The 15,293-nt window shown below is 44.1% G+C and overlaps 1 protein-coding gene across 5 annotated transcripts in view; it reads left to right on the top strand.

Annotated features, from left to right (window-relative positions):
* PTPRT (protein tyrosine phosphatase receptor type T) overlaps positions 1-15,293 on the top strand; it is a 594,083-nt gene that overhangs the window by 426,706 nt on the left and 152,084 nt on the right. For 4 of the 5 annotated variants that reach the window (XM_061437619.1, XM_061437620.1, XM_061437623.1 and 1 more), the window contains one exon: positions 5,436-5,465. The exons of the other annotated variant lie outside the window; for it this stretch is intronic. In XM_061437619.1, the coding sequence (XP_061293603.1) occupies positions 5,436-5,465 (30 nt within the window). The remainder of the gene's footprint in view (positions 1-5,435; positions 5,466-15,293) is intronic. 5 annotated transcript variants of the gene reach the window in all.

Genomic DNA, 15,293 nt, shown 5'->3' with positions numbered 1-15,293 from the left:
CCCTAAAAACATGTTGAATCCCAGTGAAATGAGAACAGATGGAGTCCACGATTGCACTCCATCTCTCGGGCAAGAAAGCTTCACTCAGATTACAGACCCAAATATCAACATTGAGCATCAAGGGTAAACCCAGCCCTGTGGTGGGAGGTGTTAAGTCTGGAAGGGCAGCATGCGAAAGATGTACCATGATCTGAGATTCAAGGAACACCTATATATCCAGGAAAAAAAAAAAAAAGACAAAAGGGAAAGATAACTACCGGGTCAGCCAAAGAGGCAGGGTCACAGTTAGATTGGACTGCGCTACAGGTGACAAAGTGAAGCAGGTAGAGCCTAAGGAAGGTGCCCCAGATCACATAACTAATAAGCAGCAGAGCTGGGTCTGAAACTTGGCCAATCTGATAACAGAGTCTGCCCTCTTAGCACCGCCTAACCTGGGTGAAATGTAAAGCAGGATTTGCTGATACGCTGAACTGCATGACATCATTTTGAATGGTTTGTCAAGATGGGGAAGCATCCCCAAATAAATTTTGTATCTTGTTTTGTCCACCCCATTCTAAACTGCACCGCACCCTGGGAGGTTACTCCCTCTTGTGTTTGCACTCACTTGGGTAGCCTCAAGCTAGAACCTTGGAAAGCAAAAGCGTCAGTTGCTCAATCGTGTCCAACTCTTTGCAGACCCCATGGACTGTAGCCCTCCAGGCTCCTTTGCCCATCGGATTCTCCAGGCAAGAATACTGGAGTAGGTTGCCTTCTTTAGGGGATCTTCCCAACCCAGGGATCAAACCTGGGTCTTCTGCCTTACAGGCGGATTCCTTATCATCTGAGCCACCAACCTTGGAAGTCTTAAAATGCTCACATTTAATCACCTGTTGCTTTTGTGTTTTAACCACCTTTCACATTCACCTCTTCTCCTTCCTCAGGGCGATTTCAAGATCTGCCCCCAGCGTCTCTTGCTTTGACTCTTAGAGCAGCTTTCACAACCCCAGTCCCTCTCTCCTCCAACTGTTTTCTCAGACTCCTGCCAGAATCATCCATCTAGAAAAATATTTGGCCACTTGATCCTTTGGGTTCTCCCTGTGACCTATGGTACTGAGGGTAAGCAATTTAAGTTCTTTGGGAACTAGGCTCTGCCGACATCTTTCCTGCCCCCGCAAACTTTAAACTTTTTATTTTGTATTTGAGTATAGCCGATTTACAAAGTTGTGATAGTTTCAGGTGAACAGCAAAGGGACTCAGTCATAGAGTCCCCTTTATACAGCTTTTCTCTCCCCTCCCAGCCAGGCTGGCACATAACATTGAGTAGAGTTCCATGTGCTGTACAGTAGGTCCTTTTTGTTTATTCATTTTGAATATACGTGCTGACATCTTGATGTTTCCACCTTGATAACCAACCACCCACCCAGTCTGTAGACACATATTCAGCAGCCTGGAAGTACCCTCCCTCCCACTCCATCTGGGTGTTCCTTGACTTTACAACTGAGGCGTCACAGACTTTAAGCCAAATTACCTCTCCCCTCTCTACCCGTTACCCCCAAATATGGTCCCACAGCTCCTTGTGTTACTGCCTCATACCATGTATCACTCCAGACGATAATAGCATAGTGCTTGTTATGAAGGCTCTTAAAGTTAGATTTCTTAGATTCTGATCCTCATCATTTTGCTTGGTGTTGGTGGTAGTGGTGGTTTATTCGCTAAGTCATCTCTGACTCTTGTGACCCATGGACTGTGGCCTGCCAGGCTCTGCTGTCCATAGAATTTTCCAGGCAAGAATACTGGAATGGATTGCCGTTTCCAACTATGTAAACTTAACCTCTCTGAGCTTCACTTTCCTCACCTGTAAAATAGAGATAATAATACTTCTAATGAGGATTAAATAAACTAGTTCACATAAGGTACTGAGAACAGCACCTGCCACATAAGTGAGCTCCTACTATCTAAGCGGCAGGTATTAATTATCATCTAAATTGTATTTCTTGTCTGACTCTCCCATCAGACATACTGGCTAGATTAAGATGGCATTCGTCTTTCTATCTCTGGTAGTTGGCGGAGACAATCATTTAATAGGCCCTTCAAAAGTTGTAGCTGAATTACGGGTGGAAAGATGGATGAGTGGATGATGGATGGAGTGTTGGATGAATGAGTAGATGAGTACATGGATGAACAGATGAGTGTGTGGAGTTATGATCTAAATGGATACGTAGATGTACAGATTTTTAAGGAGGTGGATAGATGGGTGGAAGGATGGGTGGATGGAGGCAGATGGATGGATGGATGGATGGAAGAGTGAATGGGTTGGTTTAAGAAATGGATGGACGGGTAGATGGTTAAATGGATGGTAAAGTAGACAACTAGTCTTGTTTAAATAGCATGAAGCAAGGGGAAGCTATGCCTCAAGTCATTCTTGTCAGCCAGCTGAAGAGATTCTGCAGTATGTGATTTATAAAGTTTGGGGTTTTTTCCTAAGCACAGCTGTCTTCCTGCTCAGAATCTTTGGTCTCAGGCAATCTGTTACTTGCAATATCACTGTATCCTTGTAAATTTAGACCTTCAGTAAATCTTCTTCAAGCCTGAGAGAAAGGACACATGTATACTCTGTTTTGATCACAGAGTAAAGAAGTATAATCCTTGCCCTGGAAGGCCCTGCAATTGAATTTGGAAAACAAATTCAATTAATAGACGCTTGCCAGCTTCTGTCATTCTGGGGTTGCCTGGAAGCTTGGTCAGGGATTGCAGTGGCTTCTGGTGACATCCAGGATAACTCAGCCACTTGGAAGAGGTGAATCAAAGGGCGAGGAAGCATGTTGTCATGAGGAGGTGGCCAGGCAGAGGGGAATCCTGAAGGTTGAGAGCAGACCGCCAGAGGTTGTGAATGTTGAGACCCAAGAGTGCAGCTTGGAGCTGCTGATGGTGAAAAAATCCTGGCTCAGGATGGAGGCCTTGCAACTGGTCCCAAAATACACAAAATATTAGATCTAGTGAGGGGTAACCTCATAGCATGCAAATAAACAGAGCTGAGATCAGAACTCTGGCCTCTCCATTCTCAGTCCCATGTTCTTGACAATATAGAGAACAGAGATGTCTGTGAGTCTTTATCAAATGCAGCCTGAACTCTCTGCCCCTGAGGAATCATATTCCCAAGCTCTGGTCCACAGAGCCCCCAGTGAAGAAGAATGCCAACCTGTATTATATGGGCTTCCCAGGTGGCACCATTGGTAAAGAAGCCGCCTGCCAGTTCAGGAGACACAAGAGACTTGGGTTCAATCCCTAGGTTGGGAAGATCCCCTGGAGGAGGAACCCACTAGAGCAACCCACTCTAGTATTCTTGCCTAGAGAATCCCACGGACAGAGGATCCTCGAAGGCTACTGTCCGTGGGGTCGCAAAGAATCAGAAACGACTTAAGTGCCTTAGCACAACACATCACGTGGTTGGTAGAGGCATTGGATGGCTTGCGTGGGCTGTTCTAGATCCCACCCATTGTTGGAAGTTCTTCACCCCTTTCTCCCATCTGGGGCCACTGTTCATTTGGCCAAAGATATTCAACAGTTTTATGAGTGACCAGATTTGCTGGCTGTGGTTGCCCCAGTTCAGCCTCCCAAGGAGGCACAGAGCTTTCCTTCTGCCAAGGTGTCTTGGCGTTCAGATGTCACTTTCCTTCTGGACCTATAGAATTTGGCTGTCCTGATAAATGAGAGAAAGCCTTGGGGTGGGCTTACCTTGGGGGCTTTGGCCAGTTCCTACTTAAGAGGGGGAAGCTTGGGGCTCTGAGGTCACGTTCCCACCCTGTGGATGTAAAGACCACATCTTTCTGTGTCAACAAAACTGGATAGCAGTTGGAATTAACCACAGAACTCAAGATGGGAACAAATTATTCTTGCGTGCTTAGATGAGTCTTTGAGGACCTGAATTATTCTGCAAGTTTTCTCAGTCCACAAATGTATTAGTTATTGTCAGTATAATTAAGTCAGTAAAAGAAAAGTTTTCCTATTTATTTTCCTACAGAACAAGAAAAATTATAACAAAGGGAATATCACAGACTTACTTGAGTCTTCCTTTTTTTTTTTTTAATTGTTCAGAAGCCAAGAGCTAGAAGAGACATCAGAGAAAGACTGCAGGCAGTGATTTTTCAACCATTCTTTTGGAGAGTGGAATCTGTTTTTCAGTCATGTGAAATCTTAAGTGACATGCCAATTTATGAAATAGATTAAGATGGAGAAGCTCTGCCTTTAATGGCTGGCAGAGGGCCAGCAGCCCTACCTGTTCAGTAACCCCACATGCTCCCTCATTACAGTGAGTCTGCAGAATCCTGAGAATGTGTTGTTTGAAAATTCATGATTTAGTTCAACTCACCTAAGAATCAGATAATAAAAGGAAGGCACAGAGAGTTTATTCAAGTTGTAGTCTGTTCAAACTGATGTTTGCAATTCTTCTCTTTTAGTGCAGTGCTCTTTCATGATGAAATTTGAATGCTCTTCCAGTTTTCTACCAGTAATGTAACAAAGTACTTCCCAGAATTTAGTGGCTTAAAAAAATAAGCCATGAGATTTAGTGATTTTTCTCATAAATCCGTACTTTGGCTAGGGTTTGCAGGGAATGACTTGTTCCTGTTCTATGATATCCAGGGTCTTAGTTGGTAGAATCCAGTTGGCTGGGGGTTGGCTGGAAGCATCTCTCTGTTCATACAGTCTTAGAGCCTCTCCACATGGCCTCTTCTGACCACAGCAAGCTTGGGATACTTAGCCTTTTTACATGGAGCCTCAGGACTCCAAGGGAAAGTTCCAAAGACGCAGACAGAGCCACAAAGCTTCTGTTTGTCCTATGCTAGAAAGTCCCAGAATGTAACTCCTGCTGTGTTCTATTGGTCACCTAGGGCCAACCCTGATTCCGTGTGGAAGGCACTGTGCTTGGACATGAGTCTGGGGAAATATGGATCACTGGACAGCCATCTTGGATGCTGACTACACGATTTCCTTTCTTTTGGTGTGATCTTACTGCACAGATTCTGATGTAGTTTAACCTTAACAGAGAAGTCATTATTTTTTTCCTTAGATCTCAGGAGCACTGTCATAAATTAGTTCTAGAAGGCCACAGAAATCTGACTTAAGACCAAAACATCATAATTACCAGGAGACTAGTTTTAGTAACCATAAGAATTTTCAAACCATTAAAATGGCCAAATGCGATCTGGCTTCCTCTGCATGAATAGTGAGTTTCTCCATCATAGGAGAGGTCTCCTTCATTTCTTCTACCACCGCAAGTGCCTGATGCTCAAGGACGCTGACTAGTTGAGAAACTTGCATCTCCTTGAGCTTAGGGAGTAATACTATGTGCATTTCTAAGAACCAAGATTTCTTATAAATCTAATTCTTGTTTGTTTGTCTTTTCTTTTCCCCCACTTTTGGACATTTCCTTCATCTGACTGCCCATCAATATATAGAAGAAATGCTTATTCCTACTCCTATTACTTGTAAGTATCGACCTGGGGTGACTTTGCTTTGTGCCCTGTAAGGCAACCTGTAGCATGCATTTCCTGCACCAACCAAGTGTCTGTTGGTTTCTCATACTCACCTCTGTCTAAGTCACCTGCAGCCACAGCGTTTTGATTTTGCCTTGATGTTTTCCATTTGAAAATGCACTGTCACCGTTCATGTCTGTCCTGTTTCTTCCATCTTGGATCCCGCCCCCCGCCTGCCCTTTTTGTTTTTGGAGCCGTGAAGGGCTGTTTCTCCTTTGTCAGTATAAGTCTCTAGTTAGAAATCCTCCATTTCCAACAAGAGGAAAACCTGATCCTCCTGTAGGATTTGCACACATAAAACAGAACCACTGATCTCAGCAACTTCAAAGCCCGTTTATGTCTGCTTGGGAAATGCATAGCCCTAAGAGCTGAAAGATTAGAAAGAAATTCATTGGCTATTTCCACTATTTCAGGAAGTCTATAGGGAATCGTAGCTTTATCTAGAACCAGCTTCACAGCAAGGTCTTTCTCTGGGGCTAGAATTATCCCAGTCTAGTGTTTATCATCAGTTACATCATGTTGTCAGTGCACTTTGCTGGTAGTTATAGATGATTGACTAACAATTTTTTTTTTATGGTTTTTCTTATTACCTAACCAGACGTTTTCACAACATGAGGGTAAAGGAGAAAAATTCCATAAATAGATCCTTGGTAATGAAGAGTTAGAAAACCACTGAATTAGTCTCACATTTCTAGTAGGCATTTTCCATATTTGAAAATTCAGGTCCAGAGAAGTATGTGAAGTACATGAAATCACGCATCCAGTCATCAAGAGAGAGGGATTAAAACAGAATGCCTCACTCCTTGTAAAGTGTATTTTCCATCATTCCATGTCTTGCTCCACCTCTGGCAAGCCCAGCCTTGTGAGAGAGACCATATCTGTTAGTGATCATCTTCTGAAGCCTTCACAGATGAGGAGGGAGCCAGCCTCCCCATCTCTCTGCTCAGTATTTGGGTCCCTGCTCAATAGGTCCATGCAGTGAGCAGACAAGATTCTGGGATCACCACCCTGATGTTATATAGGAACCAAAGAACCCCAGCCACCAGCACCAAAAGTACCAGACAGCCTGCTTCATTTGATCATTCATTCATTTGAGAAACATGCGTTGAACATGCACATTATGACCCAGACACTGTGGATGGAGGGATGACCAGGACTTTGAACCCTACCCTCATGTGCAGATCTATCAGAGAGACTACCCCAACATTACATACTTGCTAGCTCAGCTGAGAGGTACCTACAGGGACAGGTACTGTGCTATGGGGACACTTAGTTGTGTGACTGATTTTTTTTAGTGGGCAGGGGATAGTTATCAGTGCTTTTAGAGATGGGTTTATCTAGGGCTGAAGAAATAAGAATTCCGAGCAGGGAAAGCAGTAGGTGCAAAGACATGGAAGCGTGAGACAGTATGGGGTACTGTTGCCGCCGGAAAAAGTCAGAGTTCTGGATTCAAGTTACGTCTCTGTCACTCAGCAGTTACATAGCCTTTAGCAAGTTTTCTGAACTTTTTCAGCCTCTTTCCTCTTAACTCTAAAATAGGGATAATAGTGCCTAGCTTGTAGGGAATGAAGAATTTTGTAAAGTGCCTTGCAGATAAATGGGCACTCCTGCAATGTAAGTTTTCTTTTGTTTCCCCTTTCAGAAACCATGAGGAGTCAGGGCTGAAGTGGTGGCCCCTGATGGTGCCTCTGGTCTTCTAGGAGATTCTTACAGGATCAATGTGCTACATTAGGTATGGGCATGCAATGCCTTCTGGGCAACTTGCCGCCTCAGTCTGTTAGCCAATGTACATAGCACTGTCTGGAGGCCCACTTTGTACCATTCTCTGTCCTGGGCCCTGTGATGAAATCAAACACGAATGGTATGGAGGTATAGAAGAAGATACACAAGTACTCGTACTTCAAGTTGCAGTGATAAGCAAGGGTCTTTAAATCAGTGCAGACTTGGAGTTCTAAGTGACAGATCCTAGGGTGTGACACTCATGCCAGCTCAGGAATGGGGCATAGTTAAAGATTCAGAGGAGGAGGAGAACTGGCAAAGCAGACAGAAAGGTAGGAGGAGAACCACAGAGAACCAAGTGAAGTCCACTGCAGAAGGAAGACTTGACAGTAGCCGGTGCTGCAGAGAGATGGAAGTGGAGGGCTCGGGCATGGCCCTGGACCAGCAGAAGTCACTTGTGCAGGTCCTGGGGTAGCCTTGAGGGAAGAAGCCAGCCTGCCTAGGGCCCATGAGGAGGGGAACTTCTTCTTAACCACTGGGCCCTAAAAGAGAGGAGAAACATGAGACCGGCCACTTGAAGGGCCAGAAAGTCCTGGAATGTATATGTAGAGGAGCCTGTGCAGAATGGAGTGGCTGAAGATGCTGGAGGTGGGGTACCCAGAGAAAAGGAGGATCTGGAGGCTAAGTGGCGACAGGGAGCCAAGGAGGGTGTGTGTGACCAGTCTTGTGAAACCAAAGGATTGAGGGATGCATGTAGATGGTGAAGGGTGAACAGAATGGAAATGATGGACCCCCGTGATCTCCAGATTCAAAATTCCATTCCGCCACATCTTAGGTAGAGACCCTGAGTGGGTGCTTTAAGCCGTCTCTGTTCAAATTGTGGGTCACAGACCTGCAGCACTGACATCACGCAGGAGCTTGTTAGAAACACAGCACCTGGGACTTCCCTGGCAACCAGTGATGGGGACTCCTCACTCCCAAAGAAGGATGCACAGGTTCCATCCCCAGTCAGGGAACTAAGATCCCGCACAGCGCAGCCTAAAACAAACAAGCAAAAAACTAAATGCAGCACTTCCATTCCCAACAAGATCCCTAGTTCATTCATGTGCACCTTTAAGTTTGAGAAGCACTGACTTACCCAGGCTCAGTTGTCTCCTCTATAAAACAGGAAAAATAATTCCCTCCTCGCAGAGGTTATGGAGTCACCCCATCCCTCTAAAAGCTTCGAAGTCATCCACTGAAAGAGAAAGCCTCCAACATACTCTGGCTCAACAGTGAAACTCATATGCAATCCCCAAGTTGTTGTGGAGTTCCCACTTACACGTCAGGTACTGGTCAGGGTTCTGGGATGTAGGAGTTCGCTCAACAAACAAAAATCCCTGCCCACATGAAGAGTTTTAGTGGGGGGAGACAGAGAAAAAACACCATATATAAGAAAAGCAGTATAGGTGTTATGTGATGGCCAAGAGAGGTAAGGTGAAAAACAGATAAACTATAGAAAGAGAATGTAAAGTGTGGGTGGGAGAGGAACAGAGGAATGTTTTTTCAAAGCCAAGAGGCCCTCAATGTCTCTCCCACATTGAAAGGTCCCATACACAGGATCAAGGGTCCATAAACTTCAGTAAGGAATCAGTAGTAAATATTTTTGGCTTTATGGACTCTCTGTTGCATCTACTCAATTCTGATGCTGTAACATGAAAATAACCATACAGTATGTAAATGTATAAGCAGGAATGTGTTCCAATAAAATTTTACTTGATTCAGAGAGTGGGCCAGATTTTTCCTGAGAGCCATAGTCTTCCTATCCCTGCTTTTGAGATAGGGAGAGAATGTGGTTCAAGATTCATCCTGTTTATGAGCTTCTATGATGTTCACTGGTGGCTCAGACAGTAAAGAATCCATCTGCAACGCAGGAGACCCAGGTTCGATTCCTGGGTCGAGAAGGTCTCCTAGAGAAGGGAATGGCTACCCACTCCAGCATTCTTGCCTGGAGAATTCCATGGACAGGGGAACCTGGTAGGCTACAGTCCATGGGGTTGCAAAGAGTCAGACACGACTGAGCAACTAGCATGCACACACACACACACACACACACACACACACACACAATGCATTGCACCCTTGCATGGCAACTGGACCAGCCTAGAAGGAAGCTGGTAGCTATGTTGTTTTTAGCTGGTGTGATGTGTGGGGTTCATGTAATGCTCAGAGAAAGCCTGTGAGGTACAGTTAATGTGTTGAGTCTATTCAGACCTTGAGACTGAGGTTTGAGGACTTGTGTATACACACAGCCAGGATGTGGCAGAGCTTGGGTTTGAATCCAGGAGCCCATACCCCCAAGCCCTGCCCATCCTTCTCATTAGACTTCAGGGCGCCTACCTGGACTGTGTGCTTGGAGGGCCCTTGGCCAGGCTGTGGGAGGGCCGGGATTTGAGTGCAGGTTTTTCTGCCTGTACATCCTCTGTTCTATGCAGGGACAGCAGTGCCTTGCTCAGGACAAGAAGTGGCAGCTGTTCCTGGCTGGCAAGGAGGCCCTTGAGGTAATCCTGTCTTTGCTGTCCTGGGGACTTGCCGTGAGATCAGAGCTGAGAGTGCTGGGCTGACAGATCAGTGGTAGTTGAGGGGTTAGAGTAAGAGGTGACCAAAAGGAAGTTAATGTCCCAGGTAAACAGAGCTATAGATAGAAGGCACTTTGGGATCTAGGGGCAAAAGAATCTAGAGTGGAGTCCTTCACTGCCTGGTACACATTTTTAAAACAAAAATAATGTGGGTTTTGGTACCAGACTCAGATCACAATTTAGGTCTGCCTCTTCTGTCCAGTTGTTCAGACCTCGAGCTGTCACGGAACCACTCTGAGCTTCAGGGTCTTCATCTGCAAAGTGGTAATAGCAACTTGCCAGCATTTTCGTGAGGCGTAACGAACAAACGTTATCTGTAGAATGACTGACACAAAGTAGGTATTTTATAAAGAGCGGCTGTTATTCCTCACATCCTGAGCTAACAGAAATGCTTCTCTCAATTCCTTTTTGTCTTTCTGTTGTAACACAGCAACCAACAACTTCAGCATCTGCTTTTTAAAACGATATTAAGAGTCAGCATGTGTTCACGGGTTAATTTACCTCAAGGCATGTGATGGGCACAGTAATTGTTTTGAACAGAGATGGTTTAGTGTAGTAGTTGTTGAAAAGGCACTAAGGTGTCTACCAGCCGTTCTGACAGAGAGCGCTTAACTGTTTCACTTAGCTTTGTTTGAGTATCACAGAGGAGGGTACCTCCTGGGTTGGTCTCTGTGTGCAGACACTCTGGAATGCTTGGACTTTTCACGTCCTTTGACTTTCTCCCCATTCCATCATGTGTATGTATTTATTTATTTTGATTGGGCTGTTATGTTATACAACAACATGAATCAGCTCTAAGTGTACATGTATCTCCTCCCTCTTGACCCTCCCTCCCACCCACAACCATCCCAACTACCTAGGTCAGCACAGAGCACAGAACTGAGCTCTCTGTGCTATACAGCAGGTTCCCACTTTAAATCCTACATTTCTTCTTCAAGGTCCAGATCAAACATCAGCTCTCAGAGGAAGATGTCTCTGACTCTTTCTACCTACAGGAATGTCCCTTTTCTCCAACTCTGACTGCAGTCACTGCGTTATCATGGGCAGGAGCAAATGTGTCTTAAGGATGTTTCTTTTTCATTATCGTGTTCCCCATGGTGTCCTGACACTCACAGTGAACCCCCAGTACATGTTTGTGGAATGAATGAACAAGATGAGATTAAAAGACCTAACAGCTAAAGTCAACAGGGAGATGATCTGTTCTTAAACAAACAAACCGAAAAAGGTAACAGTTTTTAGATGCCTCCAGACCCTGTCTGTTGCTTGCTTCTGTGGCTTTAAGGCAACTTTTTAAAGTCTGTTTCCTAATTTATAAAGTGGGAATTAACAGTGCATTCCTTAAAACTTATTTACAAATCAGAAACAGACTCACAGACTTAGAGAATGAACTTATGGTTACCAGAGGGGAAGAGAGGGGGGTTGTCAGAGAGTTTGGGATTGACATGTACACATTGCCATATTTAAAATGATTAACCAGCAAGGACCCTTTGTATAGCATAGGAAACTCTCCTCAGTATTCCATAACAACCTAATTGGGAAAAGAATTTGAAAAAAGAATAGGTACATGTATAACTGAATCACTTTGTTGTACACCTGAAGCTAACATAACATTGTTAATCAGCTGTGTTCATATATAAAAATAACGCGTTTTAAAAAATGCATTCCTTACAGAGATCTTGCAAGGATTCAGGGAGACATTGTTTGGAAAATGCCTCGCCTTTAGTAGGCTTTCAGCCAAAATAAGAAACTGCCTCCTTTTTCTGAAATGCATACACCTTTTCACACCAGAGGCTGTTGCAAATCAAATGTCATTGCCTCAGTACATTTAAAGAGGAATTTGAAATGATGATATCAAGAGATACTCAAAAAGTAGTCTATGTAATTCGTCAGTCACTTCAAATAAAAATGAAGAAAAATAGGATTAGAAGGAAACCATTTAGAGATGATAAGTATCAATTACCGAAAGCTGACAGCAAACGTGTTGTCAGTGAGGATAGACGGTGTTACCGTGAAGGCGAGTCAGAGGTGTCTGCCATGCTACAGCTCTTCAGCCAAGGGGAAGGCCTCGGTGAGAACTCTGAGTCCTGGGCCCCACCACCGACCTACTCAGTTCCTTTGGAAGTGTGAACTGGGAATCTGTGTTTTACACACAACTCAGAGTAATATTTTGCATGCTGACTCTCCTGATCCTCACATCACCCTGATATAACTGTCCTTTGTTCAGGGTCCCACCTTGGCAGCTGCAGTCCCCTTTTCCTGGAATGCCTACCCACCCTCCATGCCTGGAAAATTCTAGTATCATTATCTGCTTTTAATTTTATTGAAATGTAGTTGATGTACAATGTTATGATTTCTTCTATACAGCAAATATATATATATGTATGTATGTATGTATAAACACACACATATATGTGTATGTGTGTATATATGTATATATATTCTTCTTCATTATGGCTTATAATAGGATAGTGAATATAGTTCCCTGTAGGATCTTGTCTACTCATCTTATATATAATGCTCTGCCTCTGTGCATCCCAAACTCCCAGTCCGTCCCCTCCCAGCCACCCTCACCTTGGCAACCGCAAGGCTGTTCCATGTGTCTGTGAGCTTCTCTTGGGTTCATAGATATGTTGATTTGTATCATATTTTAGATTCCACATGTAAGTGATATTATACGGTATGTGCCTTTCTCTTTCTGACTTACTTTGCTTGGTGTGATCATCTCTAGGTCTATCCACGTAGCTGCATAGAGCATCGTTTCATTCTTTTGATGGCTGAGTAATATTCCATTGTACACATGTACCACATCTTCTTCTTTATCCATTCATCTGTTGATGGACATTTAGGTTTGTTTCCATGTCATGGCTCTTGTAGTGCTGCTGTGAGCATAGCAATGCATGTATCTTTTCGAATTATAGTTTTGTCTAGGTTTATGCCTAGGAGTGGAATCACTGGATTATATGGCAACTTTGTTTTTTGAGGAACCTCCACAGTGGCTGCATTAGTATCTTTAAAAGGGGAAATTATTCTCTCTTTTAGATGGCCCTCCTGGACTCCCACAGACCAGTACTGGGCTCGTTTATAACTTTGCTGTGCATTCATCTTTCATCCATTCACCCACCGACTCACCTTCATGAACCGTTCTCAGATTATACTGCCCTGGGTGTATTTGCACATCTTTCTCCTTGTCACTCTATTGATTATGGGAATGAACACTCACAGGTGGGTGTGTGTGTGAGGTAGATAACCTGCATTTTGTTTCATCTCTCATTGACTTAGAGTATTCCATTCTTATCCATTTTCAGTTATTTTGGCATATGGTGATGGTAGGGCTTTCAGATAATCTGTTTTGTAATTTTTTATTGGTTTTAGTCTAGAAAGGTACTCGCATGTCACAATTATAAATGCATAAAATTAACCAGTGCTGTTGCAACAAGACAGATATTAACGCACTGGTCTAGACTGTGTGCACAGATGGAGTTGGGTAAGGATTGCAACTGAATGGATGCTTTATTGTTTATTCTATTGAATTAGAGTCTAAACACATCCATCATGAATACCAACAGACCAAATCTATAAGTCAGAGCCTCTGTCACCTTAATCAGGGGAAATACAAATGAGTGTTTCTCTTCAAAGGTGGCAAAAGATGTTTATACTTGTTTCAAATTTATACTTTAAAGTTTTGAAACCAACCAAGTATCAGTGATGCCTTGAGACTTAGAAAGGTGTGTGATTCTACACGTTTCTATTCCGTAAACACATTTGAACTCTATAAAGAAGGTGAAAGAGTGGGGGATTCCCTTGTGATGGAGAGGAGTGACCTAGCAAAAGAGGGATGGAAAGAGAAGTTTCTGTGGACACTGTTGAGATTGCTGCTCAGATCCACCTTCAGGGATGGACTTACCCCTCAGGTGCTACAACTGTTGACAGACAGTTCTTGGCTAACTGCCCTCTTTGGGATAGCTTGGTCTTCAGAACTGCCTCACCCAAGGTCCTCCAATAACTGGTCAATAGCTGATTTTACAGGATGTAAAAATCAGTCCAATATCAGAGTTGCCCAGGGGGTTGGCTTAAAATAAACCCTCACAGCAGCTACATCACCATTCAGATTCCCCTCTGCCCACTTTTTCCCCTCTCCTCCTCTGTCTACCCCTCCCCTCCCTTTACTTCTCTTTCCTTCCTTCTCCTTCCCTCCTTTCCCCCTGCCCTCCCCTCCCTTCTCTTCCCCTCCCCCAGACATTGACCCCCCCCACCCCAAGAAGCTCCTTCTAATATATCTCCTACATGCCAATCTCTGAAAGTCAGATTTCCAAGAGCCCAACCTATGACACGCCCATTCAGTTTGCTCACTCTACACTGACAAGTAGATTTAAATATATATGTATGGCCCCCTACCACTTGAGCATGCATACTTCATTGTCTGTGGACACTGTTTACAAACTAATTGGGTTACCACTTTTGTTGGCCACTGATAAGTAAAATCTAAGAAGTCCTTCCTTAGGCAGTCATTCATTCATCAGCATTTGCTTCTCACCTGTGCCTGTACTGGGCAGGAGGACTGTGGGCATCTTCCTATACTGCTTCTGCCTCGGGAAGCTCATGGTGTATCCCAGAAGAGTGTAGTAAGATCCTGTTTCTGAATCAGCCAGAAGAGAGAATTAGGGTCAGCTAAAGAGAACTATGAGAAATGCTGGGCTGGAAGAAGCACAAGCTGGAATCAAGATTGCCAGGAGAAATATCAGTAACCTCAGATATGCAGATGACACCACCCTTATGGCAGAAAGTGAAGAGGAACTAGAAAGCCTCTTGATGAAAGTGAAAGAGGAGAGTGAAAAAGTTTGCTTAAAGCTCAACATTCAGGAAACAAAGATCATGGCATCTGGTCCCATCACTTCATGGCAACTGGATGGGGAAACAGTGCAAACAGTGTCAGACTTTATTTTTGGGGCTCCAAAATCACTGCAGATGGTGATTGCAGTCATGAAATTAAAAGATGCTTACTCCTTGGAAGGAAAGTTATGACCAACCTAGTTAGCATATTCAAAAGCAGAGATATTACTTTGACAACAAAGGTTCATCTAGTCAAGGCTATGGTTTTCTCCAGTGGTCATGTATGGATGTGAGAGTTGGACTGTGAAGAAAGCTGAGCACCGAAGAATTGATGCTTTTGAACTGTGGTGTTGGAGACGACTCTTGAGAGTCCCTTGGACTGCAAGGAGATCCAACCAGTCCATTCTGAAGGAGATCAGCCCTGGGATTTCTTTGGAAGGAATGATGCTAAAGCTGAAACTCCAGTACTTAGGCCACCTCATGCAAAGAGTTGACTCATTGGAAGAGAGTCTGATGCTGAGAGGGATTGGGGGCAGGAGGAGAAGGGAACAACAGAGGATGAGATGGCTGGATGGCATCACCGACTCGATGGACATGAGTTTGGGTGAACTCC

This window comes from Bos javanicus, chromosome 13 (assembly GCF_032452875.1).
Source record: "Bos javanicus breed banteng chromosome 13, ARS-OSU_banteng_1.0, whole genome shotgun sequence".
Lineage (NCBI taxonomy): Eukaryota > Metazoa > Chordata > Mammalia > Artiodactyla > Bovidae > Bos > Bos javanicus.
Note: the sequence above shows the minus strand (reverse complement) of the source record. Positions and strands in the feature narration are given on the sequence as shown.